Source organism: Rhopalosiphum maidis, chromosome 1 (genome assembly GCF_003676215.2).
Source record: "Rhopalosiphum maidis isolate BTI-1 chromosome 1, ASM367621v3, whole genome shotgun sequence".
Classification (NCBI taxonomy): Eukaryota; Metazoa; Arthropoda; class Insecta; order Hemiptera; family Aphididae; genus Rhopalosiphum; species Rhopalosiphum maidis.
The window spans coordinates 9,516,323-9,536,358 of NC_040877.1; the positions used below are offsets into that span (position 1 = coordinate 9,516,323).

Sequence of the window (20,036 nt, forward strand, 5' to 3'; positions counted from 1 at the left end):
ATACAACAACAATAAATATATATTTCATATTAATTATTTTTTCCAACCTGTAGTAAAAAGTTTGACATAAGTTTATTTACCATAAGAATTTAGTTACTTTTTTGGATTCGTTGCTTATAAAAATGTTACATGTAATTATAATAGAAATACATGCGTATAAATCAAATAACTGATTTGTTACAGTTACCATTTTTTTGATTGTAAACAAAACACCAAATAACCTATGTTTAAATAAGTTTTACAAGTCGCGTATTTGGTGGGTATATATATATATATATATATATATTTTAAATAGGGTTTTTCATGAAAAATTACAATCATTTAAAAAGATAAAATGCCTCCGAATTAAATTTTCGTCGGGCTACATTGAAACGGCTTGCCGTTATTGTCTTAACTTTGCATCGACAGATCATAGTATGCAATACGCATACACACACGTATATACAAAAACACATAAATATAGTATTTTACGTTGTGCACAGTGTGGCTTATTGTGCAAAAGCTTATGTGCAAATTAAAATATGGATATTTAACAACTATGTGTATATATATATATTATCATTATCTGTATTAATAGTGGGCATTTTATATTACGACAATCGTGCGCGAGTAATGCGCCTAGTGACGTTTGAAAACATATTATAATTTAATATATTATTAAATCTTATTAACAGTAGGTAGTGTTTTTATTGCAATCATAAAAACACGTTATACGTAATTACGCATAACCAAATAGTAGTTATACGAAACGGTAGCTATCGTGCAAAATTCACGTTAATAAAATATGATCGAGTCATATTACCAGCTGGAATAACGAATGTAAAAACAATAAAAGTTAATCGAATATGTTACTAAAATATATTACTATTAACACGAACATAACCGTTTTTCTGTATATATAATGGAAATACGTACTGACGGTACGCCAATGAATTATTTAGACGCAATTACTCGAAAACTTTCCCGGTGTTCGCACCGTTCAAATTATACAAGCTCACGGCGAACGAAATAAAACAACAAACACTATACCAGGTGATCCATTTAAAGTAAAACTCGCATTATTGTGGCGTTTAATTATTTGCCAAAAAAGGTAAAATTGGAGAACCGAAGATCATGTGATGGTCACCTGTCATTTTGTCCAAAGTTACCAACCACGAGTCGAGACCTGAAGAAGCGGGAGCGCTGTAGATTTTATGCGTTAATAAATATAGCAATAATAATTTATGTTAAGATGAAAAAAAATAACAATATGATACAATAAAACTCATAACACCTAACACAACAATAATGAATAAATGGAAAATTAGTTGTATTGAATATAAATAATTAATGTAGTGCCGAAAATGCTCTCAACGAGCGTAAAACTTGCAGGTCCAAAAATACAATAATATATTATAATATAATAGAACCAAGAGACAAAAAAACCGTCCTGTGACATTTTAATTTCATAAACATACACATTTTATAAAAACAAACAGCTCATGGCTCCTCTGAACGGTTATCGGAAAACGTGGCATTAATATTATTTTAATAATAAGGTGTTTTGTACCGGCCAGTGATTTAGTGACGACCATAGTAATAATAATAATACGTATACGATACCAAATATTACTAACCAATGGACCCGTCGGTGTTCAATGTCGCCCAAATCATCATCGTTTTTTGCCATCGGACATCGCCGGGAAAGACTTTAGACGGTGCGCAATTCCATTATGATGGAAAATAAAATTTTGTATAGTATAAATATATAAGAAGACGTTTGGTTGTACGAGATTGTTTCCCTGTGGACGGTAGAAGTAAGAATGAAGGAACAAATCTGACACGCTGGCGCTAACCGGTCGTTATCCATTGAAAAATTGGTGGTAGACCGGTAATATAGTTATTAGCTAATGGTAATAATTTTAATTAGTTGATCGCGAGCGGAGATAATTGCATTGTGTGCGATTGGCGGTGCCGTGAAATTTTCGCACACTTGATGGTGGCACGTATAAACAAAGTAGGTATATATATATATATATTATATAATATATATAAATGAACGATAACAATAAAGAGATGAACAAAATATGTACCCAAATTATACTGAACATTACAGTTTTAAATCCCTTATTCCAGAGCAGAATAATTATTTGGAGTAATTACTTCGCTGTATAAAAAGTATTTAAAGTTTTGATGAGAAGCGGAGTAGACACCAGACTGGTACGAGGATGCCCCACAAAATGTTGATCCGCTACTCCGCTCATCATAACTTAAAATACTTATAGCTAATAAACTACTTGTCCAAAATTTAATTTTTATCGATCGAATAATATTCAACATTGGCGCATATGAAATTATAAATGTACGTTGTCACTCAAAAGAGTAAAAAGTTAAAAAATAAAAATAAAAACAGTAAAAACCACAATTTTTTCTCTCAAAAATGTTGTTTTGAAACGACTTAAAATCGTATAAAAGATGTATTTTCAAAAATGTCAGTGATGAGTGTCTTACGTTAAACGGATCACTCCGTTATGTCACGTAATACGCTGTCAGTGGCGTATTCACTGATGAGGGGAAGAGTAGAAGGATAAACAAAATTGATCACCCGATTCTTGAATAGCCGAGTTTATACATTTTATATAATATGATATAGATGTATTAGATCCGTTATTCATATCGTAATAATAATTACAAAAATATTAAAATGGGTTTTTTTTATTGATGTTTGTCAAATATAAAATTCTAAACATTACTATTAAAAATACTAAAAGCGCCGTCGGTATCAGAGTTTGGTACGATTTTTTGAAAAGTCCACTTTCTTTAAAGTTGAGATACACTCAAATAAACATTTTTTGATCGCATTTTTTCGTAATTCAAACGTTACAGCATTTTTGTGAAGTTTTTTTTCGATACAAAAAAAAAAAAAAAGAATTCGTAAAAATGTCTTATTTAATCCCACTTCCCAGTACGCATAACAATAGCTACAACACTCAGAACACTCCTTCATTAGATATTTTGAGCACCACATCAGGTCAAGGAGCTTTAAATAGGACGCCAGTGTTTCATTTATACACATATCACCGAGAAAATTCCTGTGTATGGTAAAAAAAATTATGACACCATGAAACTACGCGTAAAAGACAACAAATTTAAATGCTATCCTTTGATAGATTAATATTAATTATAACATACTTTGTTTATAGCAATATTAAAACACATCTGTACCTAAATCATATCATTCGTGTTTTTTATTAAATTTTACATTTTTTTTAAATACAATTTAACAAATTTAAAATTATTAATAAGTGCCGTCTAACATCGTAATTGGATCAGTGACCGATTGACGATTGAAAATACAGGTGAAAAAAACAAAACCTTAATACTTAATCATCAAGGATAAATAATTGGTTGTTGGCAATTATCGGGAATGACGTAGTAAATAACAAAACGAAAAATAATGTACACTTTTTCTGTTATTTACGGGAATTTGTTTTGACAGTTATAAGTTATAACGACGATTCCGCGACTCTCTGAACCGCTTTTTTTTTAGTAATAAAAACTAAAGAAAAAAAAATACTAACTACCGTTTAAAAGTTTATCTAAAATACACAACGATTGGCATCCTGAAGTTTAATAACCGTCATCAATGGCGTCTATATATATATATATATATATATTGGAATAACAAATACATGCAAAGCCTAGAATTCAAATATTAATGCTGGTAAATGCCCGAATTTCTAATTGATTACAATAATATTCACATTTATTAAGGATATATTTATATATTGAAATCGCTTACGAAGTTTAGTTTCATTTATAAATTTGATTAGTTTATCGACTGATCTTTGTTATAAGTGAAAGGATTTCATGTAGATTTTACTAATTTATATTCGTGTCTTAATTTGATTTATTGTCAGTATTCAATAAGTATATTTTGTTCGACTGTAACTAGTGTTTTGCAAGCTATGCATGACTTGGTCGTCTATGCGCGGTGAAAATTTGACCCAATATTCGAAGACGGTTGATATTATATCCATTTTATAAAAAGATAACTATAATAGTTATTATAAAATTATTTTAGTTTCTTTTCCGATAATACCTCGATACAATTTTATATATTCAGTGCGTTTAAATTTTTAAGTACTGTTTCTTCTTTTTACGCGCAATTCATCTATGCGCAGTTTATAGTTTATAACTTTACTTTAAAATTTGGTTAAACCAACTTTTACACAAAAACAATATAATTGAGTGTGTTTTTTACATTATCGTATTAAATCAGAAAAAAAAATAATCCATGCAAAAAAAAAATCTAATCCTAGAAATAGAATATTAAACCTCAATCTAAATGCGAAACTTTAAACCTGCTGGATTTACATCCACCCTCTATTTAAAGGGCTTATTTCCAACTTAATCTAGATCAAGTGAATATGTTTTTTTTTCATTCCACTTTAGATGTTTTTAATGTAACCGCAATAAAAAATAACAACAAACGATGGTACCTGGAACTGATTTATTTTTTATTTTACGTCAGGTACAAATTTGTTTTTTTATTCAGAGTTAATATTTTATTATATTTTTGATTATTAAATTAGCCAATGAACAAAATGCGAATTTTATCTTAACGTATTTCAATCTAACTAATGCACTTAATATACCTAATCCTTTAGAGTTTTAAATACTAGACATTTTTGTGACAGTCAATGGCCACAAATATAGTTGCCACAGCTTTTTCTAAAAAAACGTCAAGTATTGGTACCTAATCATATAAAAGCTATTTTAGTTTTACTTATTGCCTACACGTTATTAAACTATGCATAGATTAAACGATATGTAAGCTTCTTTAACAACCTTTACCTTGTCATGTGCGTATATAATATTAGTGGTGGCCAGACTTATTATTTTTTTTTTTTTTGTAAAAATCAACGGTTTATAGCGAATCGATTACAAAAAAAGTCAACATGGCTTTGGGTGAGAACCAAAAACGATTGGCGACGGGTAATGACCAGTCATAACGATGGTATAACGATATTATCCATTAGCGATCGCGATCCACACACCGTACGTCGTATATCAGTTGTAGTCGGTTGAGTTTATTTATTTGTTCATAGGAGGTGCTTTTCGACGCGATAATCGTGTATTATGATATGTTGATTTAATCGCAATACACTTTATCGCAGTGTACAATGTCTATTGGGGCATGATATACACATATCTACCTATAACATAATAATCATCGCGGATTCATGTATAATATGAAATGTTTAATAATATAATGCAATACGTAACAATTTTGAATACTGTGAACGATATCTAGTTGATCGCAAATGTCAAACTGGCAGAATTCCAATTCTAAATGTATTCAGTATGCATATTATATATGAAAATAATTGTCATACATATAATATATTATAATACGCTACATAAAATGTGGTGTGTGAGTAATCGTCAATATTAATATACGCGTCCGTTGTCGCGATAACTGAAAAATGTCCAATCGCAGCGCGTTCATAATATCATAGCATTATAACGAACCTGTATTTAACACCTTTCACACAGGTATCAATCAATCAGTATATATGACGCATAATACACGTCGTATCATAGTAGTACCAGGAAAATTAATTATAGTTGGCGCAAAAATGCACAAGCAGTCGTGTGGGGAGTAGTGAAAGACTCACGCGACATGCAAATGTCCATTTGAATTTTGCGAGGGGATGGAGTTAATCTGATATTATTTGTTTATATTTATTTTTAAAAGCAACCCCGTTGTAATTATTTTCATCGTAACGGAAGGACGGTCTTACAATATTATACAAAATGTAATTTCAACATATTACATTATTTTTTAAATTTAATTTTTAGAAATTATATTAAATAAAATAATATTCAAATTTAATTCGACTGTTTATACACTTATTATTATGTGTAGTGTGTGCGTGTATAATAATACGGTACTGCGTAACATTTGTACACCGTAATTATTTGTTTAATGACGGATGGTCGGCGAGTTAAGGGGAATTTACGGCCGAGTTAGACAATAACTTCAAGTGACGTTCATTGTTTTCAAGTCTAAGGGTCCCCTTTCTTTCTTTCTTTTATTTTTCCAATGTACACTTTATATAGACGAGGATCTACCTGCAATGCGAACGCTTTGAAATCATTCGATTAAGTCTTTCGCAATCCAACGCGTGTAAATAATTATAATAAATAATAATATGACCATTTATGATCGTATCGCGATGTACACGCCAACATAAAAATGTCGCTATAGGTGCAGGTTAGCGATACGAACGCGAGTGATGACGTTTTTAGACATCGATGGTCTCCAGCAAAGAAATGACCATCGTGACCAGCGTTTGGCCCACAAGACTCGACAAAAATCTAGAACATTCTAAAATCCTAACTCTGATAGAGGACGTCGATAAGTTAGGCGAGTAGGTATACATAATAAATGGGAAACGCATATCAGTCCGCCAATAAGCCACTGCCGACACTTTACAGGTACCTACCCTTCACGCAACTGCGAAATACGACTGGGAACACACAATCTTACGTCAAAGCCTCCCGGGGGATTTGTGACGTTACGTCGTACAAGTGTGAGCCGTTTGATGAACGTAAACGCATTTTCTCGGAGAAGGGTTGAAACCGAGTATATATATGCATAATATTATGTAACAACTCGTTCGTAAAATGTTTCAATCTGCTCAAACATTTTAAAATTCGTAACCTGCATGTAAACTTACTACAGTATAATAGATTATGACCAAATTGTTTTGCTTTTAGAGATCAATTTTTTTTCCTCTAAATCGCTCATCTCGTTTTACGTTTAATTGTTAGTAAGTTTAACACGATTAAAGTTCATGAGTTAAAGTTAAATTTATGTCAATTTTTAACTCGATCTTACTGATTTTAATTTCATGTCGACTTAACTTTAACTTGCCCTATTTAACTCTGCTTGAACTCGAATAATACGTAGGCTATATCTTATAAAATTATCCTAAGGCGGCGCGAGTCAATTCTAAATTAAATATTTTTTTATCGATTTTATTGCTGTAATACGGTTGTAACTTGTAAGTTACTGTTATGACGTGAATACAAAACAAAGTTGCTACACATTTAAGGAATTCCGTGTTACTTTGAGATAGAAATAATACAATTTAATAGGTAATGGAAACATTAGTAGCTAGAACGCGTTAATATAAACAGCCCATAATAGTTCGTTTTTACCTACCCTTCGGAATTGATCGGAATATTATCTATCTACATGTAATATGTATGCACCTATAATGTATAATATGTTCTATAGACGTTCACTGCAATATTTTGTAACTATAAATAGACACTGTTTAAATTTTTATTTGTATATATCATCGATGTACCACTCCGTGTTTTCAAACTTCAAAACTTCCCCAGATTCAGGTCATTGAGTCATAGCCGAAAGACGAACAATGAGAACTTACACTGTTGTGTGGCATTTTTCTGGGGGGCGACAACAAGCATGCGATTAATACATTTCTTGGTTCGTTGTTACGCCACACTTGACGTACACGGTACCGTCATCGACGAGCAACATATTATTACGCGCAGTTCTCTTGTACGCAATACTTCACATCGACAAAAAAAATAATCATTCAGCTAAAACCTCGCACAATAAAATCGATAGGCGGTAATAACGAGTGGCGAAAATAAGTGTCATCAGAACGAACAAAAGACACTCGTGACTATATATTATACGTATATATGTATATATATATTATATATATACAATATACATGACGTATATACTTCACGTGCAGCTTTGTACATACTCCCAGAATCCGCGCGCAGGACCGATAATTAGAAATCTTATGTGTTATGTACAAAACGTTTTCAATTGTCAGAGAAGTGTCGAATTGATCTAATGCACACTCCATAACTTACTGCTGTTGCGATATTGCGTTATGCACCTATCATATTGTGCCTGTACGTACAATAGTACCCTATTAGCATTTGTACCATTATACCATAATATATCACTCAATCTGTCAATATGTCACTCAATCTTGACGTTGAACCACGGAAAACGGTTTCGTTAAATCATTAAATATTATTTTGTCATTATACATTTTCGGCGATTAATAAACATCAGTTATAACATCAGAGTCTAACCAATAACCATATTATAAGGTCAAACTTTCAATGCGAAAAATTCTGTTATACAATGTGCGATTTCTTTTAAATATTAGATATACTGGAAAATCTTATTACGATCATGAGTTAATTTAAGTTAATACCTATATTATTAACATATAATAATACGATGAGCGATTAACTGTTCAAATGCAGAATTATTTAGATTAAAATTTTTATAATTATGTCATTATTATTAGTTACGTTTATTAATTTTATTTATTTTAAGAAAATAATGCATGAATTGTTTCCAAATAAGATCTATAATTTTAAACTACCATTTCTTTGTTATTAACAATTTTATTCTAGTTGTTTTTAATTGGTCGTGAATTTAATTTATACAAATATATAACGTTTATAACAGTTTTGAGAATTTTGACAATATAAAATTACTTTAAAGATAATTTTTTTTGTCTCATTCAAATATTATTTGAATCATAACACGCGTATAAGTATTTATTTTTTATCATTACTTATTTACAACGTATTACTTTACGTATTTACTTAATATACAAATATTGGACTTTATTTAATGCATTCGAACTTATATATTTATTTATTTTTTTATAACAGTTCCCGGGCAGTAGTTTATATTTACCAATTACGTGTCTTTGATCTCCTTTAATTATACATTTAGGAATATGAAACAAAATGTATAATATATTTAAAAATTTAATATATTCAATGTTTTTGTGTTTATTTTTGTTTACAGGTGGAATTCGTCGACATGCATTATGGCAGTGAATTGGATCCAATGAAAAATCCATTTTTATTCGCAGAACATTTGGATGAAATAAGGAATTGCCGAAAAGTGTCCCGGGGATGTTTCTTTTTGGTATGTACACATAATTTATACTATTTAAAAAAGACACCACTACACCAGGATTTTTTTGTCAGTACAAAACTTGATTCATTTCAACATTAGTATTAAAATTGTGTTGGTAAACAAAGTTATCTTTTATGTAGTAATGAACTTTAAGCCTCGAAGGCCTGATATTTTATTTAAGTAAAAGTTTACATTTAAGAAAAATGTAAATGATCTGTTTGCACGGTCATGGACGTTTTTTTTTAAATATTCTTTAGTCACGTTTAATTTTATTTTTATTTATTTTTTTTATCCTTCTGTGGTTTTATAATCCTTAAGTCGGATTTGCATAGAAAATAGTCACAGGAGTTTGATATCTTTAGGACTCTCAACTTTAGTTACGTGAAATACCTACAAAGAGATTTTGATTTTCATTCATATAAATTTTGAAACGACTAACGACAGCAATAACATTATGTTGTAACTCTTTACAAACTGAAATAAACATATTCTTCTGTACTAGTCAGATAAAGCGAATCGGGTTTCTTTTTTATCAACGTTTGCTACGATGAAATAAAATAATTTTCGAAAAAGTATTATAATTATTAAAAACAAAAGGTATTTTTAAACAAATTTGGCGTAACGGCTAAAGGACAAACGTACCTATATAATACTATAAATTTATCCTTATAACAATAATTATTAATAATCACGATAAATATTTTCGTATACACATGACATTAAATATTGTATTTATTGGAAAAAAAAATGTTTATACATCGAATTTTGTTATAATGAAATTATTATCACACTTTGTTATAAAAATGAGATAAAATATAATACAATATTACATTATTGTGAAATGTATACATATTAAAATGTGAAATACGCACAAATAGTTAATAACAAAAGAACACGTCGCACTGTATCAACTTCAACATTAAACGAATGGACGACGTGCTAATGCATTGATGAAAATACTTCCACTTTATTACATACTTTAATCATACTTCATATATGTATCATATCATATTTACATATATATATGTAACTAAGCCCAACAAACGTTATATAACAGTCAAATCACTTAAACATTTTAATTATTATTATTTTTTTTTTTTTGCAAAAACAAAAATAAATACTTTCTATGCTTTAAAATATTAGTAAATTATTTGTTTGGTTTCCAGCAAACAATCAATGCCAATATTTTATTATGTACAATTTTATTATTACGCAACAAGCATATTGTTAACGAGTACCTATAATACATCAACTTTGTCATTATTTTTATTGATTACAGACTTCATTACGTAATTCTCGAATTAAATTAATTTATTGTTTTATTCGAAAAAAAAATATTCAACATTTTTAGAATTCTTATCGCGATTGTTTGTCACAATATTTATAATTTATAATTTTAATCACTCGTAGACTACCTAAACATGAATTAAAAATCCATTTGAGCTTTAGAGGACATAGAACCCGCATAATATGTTGTCTCCGTCTTACACACGTGCGACATAAAAGATTTTCGTTCACAAGTTTCAATATTGTGCTGTTAGTATTGATATTAGAGTGAACTGGCCTATTATAAAATTTAAAAGTAAGATTATTATCCAGTGCCCCACGTATCCTTTATCTGATATTATTATTTTTAAGTAAGTTATGATCATTTTAAAGTGTGATAGGTCAGTTCACTCTAATATCAAAATTAACAGCACAACATTGAAACTTGCGAACATGTTTGCCTTGTCTCACGTGTGTAAGACGGAGACAACACATGCGGGTACCATAGTATACATCCTCTTAATAAACATAGATGACCTATCTTCTCAATTTATACAATTTAATATCATGGTATTCAGAAAAACGTTCACTTTAGACATTCAAATCAATTAATAATGTGTAGTTAACACATTAATAATTAATCCTTCACATAGGTAAAACTTTAACACGCAATTTTTTTTTAACCACTTTTTACTACCATAGATTTAATACAAACAAAATATTTACAAACAACAAGTAATTATTACTTATAAAAAAAATACTCAACACATTATTTTTTAAATCAACCTATATAAGTAATCCAAATATCTACACTCATTATTTCAAAAAGATTTAATTGTTTTGAAAACATTTCTTTGTATAATTTGATGACATTGAAAAACTTCTTTTTTTTTTTTTAATTTAATCGTCATAATATTTAAGTTTTCACTTTTTTAATGACAAATTAATAATAGGTAATTTTTTTATTTTATAATATTCCTAAGCAGAATATTTTTTATAGTTTTTAATACATAAAAATCTTATTTTTTAATGAGTATAGACAGTAGTTAATTAGTGTTGAGTTGTATAGTTTATATTAATACCATTTCATCTATTCTGTGATGATATCAACTAGGTATATTATACTTATAAGATAAATTTATCAAATTAATATGGTTCATTTACTTGTACCAATAATTATAAATCAAACAAACTTCTTTAAAAGAAATAATCATTAAATAAAATATGTTTGATTCAGTTTGGTATTCTTAAAATTGTTCATCTCTTTTGAAAAAATATTTTATTCACTTCTCTTATAAATTATTTATCATAAAAAAAAATTAAATAATTAAAATATTTAAAGTACGAACAAATATCATATTATAATATAAATATACACTTTCGTTGTTATTATGTTTTCATTTGTTGGAATTCTTATTATTTATACAAAATAAAAATATTATAAACTAAATCTTCTGATAGTCCATAAACAATAACTATTTCTTCCCTGTTACAAATTATTAATATTTAATGCCATTATTTGTATAGTACATAATAGATCACATCAACAGTTAAAACTACAACATAGTTACGAATGAACAATTAACGACTTAATTCGTAATTTAAAAAAGTAATTCACACGTTTGTTTCTTATTAGATTCTAAAAAGTATGAAATATAGAATACTTGATTTTCAGAAAATCTTTTTTTAAGTAATAACACTAAAAAATATTCATACTGTATACCCGCCGTAGGTTAAGAGCGTGGCAGGGTGGCGGCTGATTTTGCGTCCATTACGCGCAGTCGGCTTCTGATTGGTTTTCCAAACTCCGTCCACCGCATCTTATAATATTATAATAATATTATGGTATGCGGCGGAGGAAGTTATTTTGGATGCAAGACTGGTCATGCTCTTAACGTGCAGCGAGTCTACCTACCTGTATTGGATATTTAAGATTCAGTGTGCCTTTAACCATGCAATTTTTTCAGATTCTCAGCAGTTTCAGAAAAAAAATATGTGAATAACTTTTGATATATTTTTAATAAACCTCGTTTTAATCCTTATAATTTTTTGTTTGCAATAATAATTTTTTCATGAGATAATAATCTTATACACTAGGTATATTATACTATATTACATATATATATGGCTCTGTCTACTATCCATAATATATTCGTATATTTTCTTATTATATTTTTTTTATTACTAAAACAAATATATATCTAAACATTGTACAGTAAATGTTTAAAGTTAAAAAAACTGATCAATTAAAAAACAAAATTATAACAATGTTTCTGTTATACGTGTATTTATTACGTAATGACATTTAATTACTGGTTAATAAAAAAATTGTAAAAACTATAGTTGTTCTTAGCAAAAATTCTTCAAATCTATCTACCTACATATTATTATTTTATTAGTTTACTACATCCCATTGTTAAATTCGTTGATTAATTAGATTTTATACATAAATCTAAAATGTAGGTATGCTTAAAGTTTGAATAGAAAAAAATCATGTATTTTTTTTTCTGGATTTTGTTAAGTACAGTCAGCAGGAGAAAGTATAATGTATTTTATACAAACACACACATAGTTTATTAAATGGGTTAACGATTTTTCATCTGGACCTTGACGTTGTTTGCTTTTTTAAGTGTTTGGTGGGCGATGAACATCAACCATGCCCCGCACCGGTGTGTATTGCAGAGGACGCGTACGAACAACTGAAAGATGCGGCGCAGGAGCTGAACTTAGAGTGGTCTGCCGTGGAGAGCGCTTATCAACTAGACCCGTTGAACAACCACTACACGCTGCCGAAACCGTGAGTACTTATATCTCCTCTATAGATGCCTAGCTATCGTCTTATCGTTGTGCCGACACTTTTTATATCTTTATATTCTCGCGGCGAATCCCACTAACCGCAACCAATGGACAGCAAAATATTCTGACCCGAAGCGGTCAACGCTCGCCGGCGAAAACGGAGAGAAATCTCGAGAACACTCCTGCGGAGTAAACATAACCGTGTAAATTAACAATAGCACACAAACGTCGACAGTGCAATCGACGATAACACAGTTGTACTCCTACAATAAAATATTTCTCAACTTGCACCTATTCCTATAGAGCCACAATATTATTATGTTTCTCTATTTCTATGTATTATAAGAGTCGACGTGTTCAAATCTTGCAATTTTTAACATTTCTTATCGTTATATTGCATGTGCGATCAAATCGCGGTGTGTCGAAAAGCTATGACGTATGAAATCAATACAGGTTCGGCACTAGTATAATATATAGGTTTTTGTGAGACATAAACCAGAGTGTTAACAGCGGTGGATGGCATTTCCAAAACAACATTGGAATAGGCATTTGGCATGGACGAGAAAAAAAATTTAATGATTAATTTTCGCGTAATGTTTAGTCCGCTTCCAATAGTTATTTAACGACAAATCGCATCGGAAAACTGCGAGTACCTGCTGTGGTGTGCCCTGTGCGATGTATACCTACGACTGATTATTTTTTGTAAATTTAAATAATTTATTTTTAATTGAAATATTTTTTGAAATTATTTATTTTTTGCAGCGTGCAAAAACTATTATTACTAACACTAAATGAAATAACAAATAATAGGTACTATATAGTTCTAACTAGTAAATTGTATTCTAAAATTTTATTAATTCGATAAAATTCAAACAAAATCAACTCAAAAAATTGCATTATTTGTGAATTCGTGATGATGATATTCTTTGGCAATGTTTCTTACCATTATACATTGTTTTTTTTTAATAGTTTAATTTAGTTCTAATCAATAATAATAAATATTATCAAAAAAATAAAAATAAATTTTTTATTTAATTGCAATTTCATGAAACTGTATTATGTTTGAAAAATAAAAATGTTATTAAAATTTATATTATTTGAAAATAATAAGTATCTATTTCATAACGAATTCATAAAAAATATATTACAATAATTATTTTAATAATTTAAAAATCATCAACAACGTGTCAATTCTTTTATTCCACCTGGCTTGAATTTATTGATTAAACATTGTTGAAAATAGATTGTTACATAAAATTTTAAAACAAATCACAAAATTAACGTAAAAGGTTAACTCTGCTAATTATATGATACTAAAATATTAATTTTTTTTATTTGCGTAAAATTAAATTCTGCTGATATTTATTTTCATATAATCCACCCATTCTACTATGCTGTCACTCAAAAGTAATTGTTTGCTTTAAATTATGAAGGGTAAATGTTTTTAACATGTTTATTTCATTATTCTTTTTCAACACGTAGCTAAAATATTATATAATAACATAAATAAATATCAAAATAATATTTTCATAACACTATTTTGTAATTTATTTATTGATTTATTTTTGCATTTTAATCATTTATTCTTTTAACCAAAACGACAGAAATTATATTAGTATTATTATGATATCGGTTTAAATATGCGAGCCACCTATAAATATTGATTATCATGAAATAATTGTACAGAAAATTAAAAACATGTATACAAATAATCATAAAACATATATATGTAGGTTATATGTATAAGGTATGTTATTTTATACATATATATATATTATAATAATAAAATATAAACTTATTAAAAATGTGTAGGTATATTGTGAAGGCCTATTTTATTATCGTTTTTTTAACCCATATAATTTATCAACGTTTAATTTTTTTTTCTACTGATTAAAATCGTATAATCGTATTGTTCTGTTTATTTAATCCGTAAATGTTTTAACTTAATTATTACTGCTTGTACTTTGGCTAATGTAAAATTCATCGAATAATTATTCTCAGTTCAACGATTTAAATTTGTTGTTGCTTCTATTTTTTTCACTCAAATTAAGTACTAAACTAATTCCTCGGCACAACGGTGAATTAAAGTATTTCTGTGTTTTTGGGGAAAGGAGGTGCCCAACTGTATTTATTTTGCAATTAAACAACGTTCGACTGTCGAGTAGGATTGTGAAGACGTAATCCAAAGAAAAATATATTTCAACGGAGTTTACTGTAAATGACTGGAAGGGGGAGGGGGAGGGGGAGTACCCATCATCTGCTGTCACCGGTTTTAATGCGTTCGACAAAGTCACTTCCCGTAAGTCCATCAACGCTTTTTTTCACAATTTCTTAATTTTAAAAGATTGTCATATTTATAAGTCTATTTCCCTGCTAGATTGTTGTAAGTAGGAATTACACACAGTGAGATAGAGTCTATATGTTCAAAAGACATAAATCAAATATCCTCGTCCTACCACAAACTGGCCAAACCCATCGTCCCGTCGGCGTCATCTCATTGTAACATCCAACCGAACGAATGACTTATCGCGGTAATAGGGTTTTGACAGGATCCTGGTATAATCTGAAAAATGAAAGGAATCAGAGCAGGTGTCTCCATTTTTACACAGTTTTTAAACATAAAAGTACCATCCATTGTGGCTGTCTATAGTGAAAAAAAAAATATGTTTTTTTAACAAGCCAGTGCTATCGGATTTAATATATATATATATAGGTATTTCACTTAGTGTGATCATTTTTTACGCAAACTGGACATTCAGTTCATAAAATTAATACTACAACTATGTGTCCATTATCATTCATTATTTATCTATATATAATCTGTATAGCATGTATAATTTATTCAATGTAATATACATTTAATAGTTTCAATTTTTTGATTCATTAAATGTTTAAATAATGACATAAATTTCAACAAGTTAATAGCACACTAGTATACCAAATTGATATATTAAAGGTAGGTCGCTCAGTTAAAATATAGTGTTTGAATTATTTTTATCTTAATTTTTATACTTGATATATGTGGACAATATAAAATAATGCATTATAATATTTACCAACTGAATGAATTAAACACGTGACAGCCGAAAATGATACAATGACAACACGTAGACAGACTTCAAATGTATATTTTATAGAAAAAAATAGTTAAATTTGTGATCAAGAGAAGCAATTAAAAAATAATATAGGGCTTAAAAAATGAAAAAATAAATATCAACTAGCATCCATTGGAAATATATTTTCATTATAAAATTAGTAAAATGAATCGTTATAGACCTATTATTATTCTAGTATTCCACTAGTCTACTATAAATCAGATCAAAATGTTTACTAAAATAAATAAAATCAAAATTATTTCAACAATATTAAAGATTTTCACAATATTTGATTCTAGAATATATTGTTATACCATACACGTCGTAATATGATTTTTGATACTTTGTATGTAATAAAATATAACAGAATACAAAATGAAAATAAAATACTTCTAATATAGCATTACATGTGTAATACCTATAACGTCATAGTATAAAATATATTATAATAGAACTTAATAAGAAATTGGAGATGTTTTATTTAATAATTCTATCAAATAAAGTTATAATAAATGATTACCATGATGTTTATATGACGCCGTGGCACCGTTAACAATATTTGTCTCTTTATATAATATATTATCTAATGTTCAATAATCAAAATCAAACAACATAAATTATAATATATATAAATATATAATCAGAAAATAATTCATCCCTTTAAAGTATATTGAACAAAGTTCTATAAAAAAAATTCTTATATAATATATTGTATTATTGTGATAGTTTATTTTCAAATCAGATAGGTATTATGGATAAAGTAGAATTTTTCCTTTCATTTTAAATACGTATTTTTAAATATAATATGTATATTACTTTTCTTTGAACATACAATTGAAAAAAAACACTGAAAAGATGATTATTATAGAGCTTGGTTAAATGCAAGATAATTACAACTTCATAAAAAGAAGAAAAATATTTGAAACTGAATTAGATTTTTAAATATTATATATAGATAATATAAATGTGCACCAAAAATTATTGATAATGATACAGAATGTCCCAAAGGTCCTATATATCATCCCTAGAAGCATTTCCGTGGACAATCAATATATTTAAATATGTTTTATCGACAATCTTCGACAGGCTTCACAAAACGGATTTTAATACGAATTTAGAGTATTCGTCTTGTATGCTGTCTATCGCCATTAGTATTATATAAAACTTATTAGGAAATAGTTATGTATCGTAAATTATTATCTTAAGAAAACAAAGATGTGTATTTTATGTTTGTTTTATCTTATAAATTTTCAGCTACTAAGAGTACTATATATATATATATCTCATTTTTAATTTACTGTATTTATTACAGTTATATAGAAAAGTCTGAACAACCCAATACAAAATATTTTTTAATTAATTAAAAATTAAATTAAAATATCTGATTTGAATTTAAAAAAATATTTTTTAATCTTTACCTACTACTTGTATAACCAATTATTATAATATTTATTTGGATATTTTTCAGTAATGAAAAAGATCAAGAACAATTACGTCTTTGGTTTGAAAAGAATGAAAAAGCTTTAGTAGTAATGCAAGAAGCGTCACAGGAACTATTGAGCAGAGGTTTAATTGTTGATCCTCAAATATTCCATTCGGCAGTTCAACATCAAACTTTACACGCTCTGGGTTAGTTAAATTAACGCATCGTATTTATAAAAAACAATAATAATAATCGTACTAAACACGTTTCTTTAGATTTAGATAAAGATCACATGGTCGTGTTCAACAGAGAATTCACTGGAAGACACAATTATGAAAGTGGTATCGACGAGACGGTTTCATCATTTAAACATTTCTTAAAGGACACTGTATCTCCAGATAATTTAATTGAATTGAGGTAAGTACTTATAATTTTTCTGTGTAAATTTGATTGAACGAAAACCAACTGTAATTACAGTGTAGAATGGAAACCTGGAGGTATCGACGGTGAACATCCCGAACATGATATGTATTTGACCATATTCCAAGAAGCAGTCATGTCAAAAATGCAAAGTATGATAAATACAAGCATTGAACAGAGACCCGAGTTAAATGCCAGAAACAAAACTATACAAGAAGTGCTAAAGGAAGCAATAGTCCACATAGCACATTGCAAAGATCTGATTAAACTTAACCCTCCGAATCCTCGAATGGATGCAGTTACTAAAATACGAAAAATGATGTCTACGACCACTAAACACGGCCCGATCATCATACATGGAGGTTTAGGCTCCGGAAAAACATCGATAATCACCACCATTTATCGAGAATGTGAAAAATGGTTCGACAAAAAACCAGTGAGAATAGTGAGGTTTTCGGGCGTTACACCAAGAGCCTCGTACAACCTGGAACTCTTGAGAATCATTTGTGAGCAGCTAACATGTGTACTTCAGCCAACCGGACTTTGTGTACCTTTGGATGCCTCGTTTGACCCGCTGTATATTAGCGATTGGTTTCAAACGCTGTTAAAGCGATTCGAAGACGAATGCAGATCGTCAACCTTGATTTTGTTCATTGATGACTTGCATAGGTTAAACCCATTGGACTCAGATGTGGTGGCGGGTCTGTCCTGGTTACCGACAGTACTGCCATTTAACGTACATATCGTATGCACAACCTTGTACATTCCTGATGAATTGAAAATGACTCCACTACAAAAAGACCGTTTTAGAAATTCTGAATTTTATGTGGAACAACCAGACGTTAATATAGGTAAGAAAGTTTAAAATTAAAAATAAATTATAGACTGCAATTTATTATTAACAAAAATCTCTCTTTTATATGAAGAAATTCACTGTTGTCTTGTTAGGCTAATGAACAGTTGTTAATTCTATAGTTAATCAATTTTTTAGAAATTTAATTTTTCAGTCTTTTAAATTAAATATAAATACTAACACTCAAAATTTGACTGTGATATTTTCATGAACATTTTAACTACACACACTTTTAATTCGTAATAAAAAAAAGGAAGGTTTATGAAAATAATACTCGAGCAACAAAATATTCTGAATTTTATCCACTTAACATTTTAAAAACTTATCTCATTTCGATTACATCAGCATACAATAATATTGTAATTTTTATTTTAATGCACTAATTATTATCATCACGTAAAAACTCGGTTCATTTAAAACCTCATTTGCATGTAAAATGCATTTTATATGTCTTTTACTATCATATAAGAAAATAATTAATAAACATTTATTAATTAAAATTCATCTATAAACTCAAGTGTTTAACAATTATCAACTTTCTTATAACTCAAAAAAGTGTTTAAAAAAAAAATACTAATATAAAACTAATATCAATTTTTTCAACTTATAGCCTTAAATTAAAAGTTGGATTTTTTTTTTTAGAGACAATCAAAACAAATATTAACAATATGTTAGACAACTACGAACAAGCGTACGGTTTGAAAGCTGTTTCTAAATTAGCTTCATACATATCAGTATCCGAATTTGGTTTAACAGAAACCGAACTTCTTGAGCTGCTTATGCCAACAACTGGTGATTTTGGAACTCCTTTGAAATTAGAAGACGGAAATTTCAATTTTTCCACATTTTGTACAGCTAAAAAAACTATAAGTGAGTGAAATGTTTTTGAAATCATAAAAAAAAATGAAATATTATTAATGGGATTTATACAAATATATTTATAGTGCCTCTTTTATACGAAAAGTTCATGAGCGGCCGTATATTATTATGTTGGAGACATAAAATAACATTTGATGTAGTTATGCAAAGGTATCTTACATCAAAGATACAAAAAAGAACGTTACATATGGAAATAGGAAACTTGTTCTTCAGTGAATTTTCCAAAGATGAATCGGAATCTAAAACTGATGGTTGTAAGTATACACTAATTAGAGTCGTTTAACTTTTTACAAATAATCATATTATAATATAAATTAATTATTTTAT

The 20,036-nt window shown here is 28.6% G+C and overlaps 1 protein-coding gene across 1 annotated transcript in view; it reads left to right on the forward strand.

The window, feature by feature from the left end:
* The window catches only part of LOC113560752 (NACHT domain- and WD repeat-containing protein 1), a 188,007-nt gene that overhangs the window by 152,071 nt on the left and 15,900 nt on the right, over positions 1-20,036 (forward strand). Inside the window, exons 4-10 of the mRNA XM_026966807.1 lie at positions 8,864-8,986; positions 12,874-13,040; positions 17,603-17,763; positions 17,833-17,974; positions 18,035-18,828; positions 19,473-19,700; positions 19,775-19,963. Of these exons, the coding sequence (XP_026822608.1) occupies positions 8,864-8,986; positions 12,874-13,040; positions 17,603-17,763; positions 17,833-17,974; positions 18,035-18,828; positions 19,473-19,700; positions 19,775-19,963 (1,804 nt within the window). The remainder of the gene's footprint in view (positions 1-8,863; positions 8,987-12,873; positions 13,041-17,602; positions 17,764-17,832; positions 17,975-18,034; positions 18,829-19,472; positions 19,701-19,774; positions 19,964-20,036) is intronic.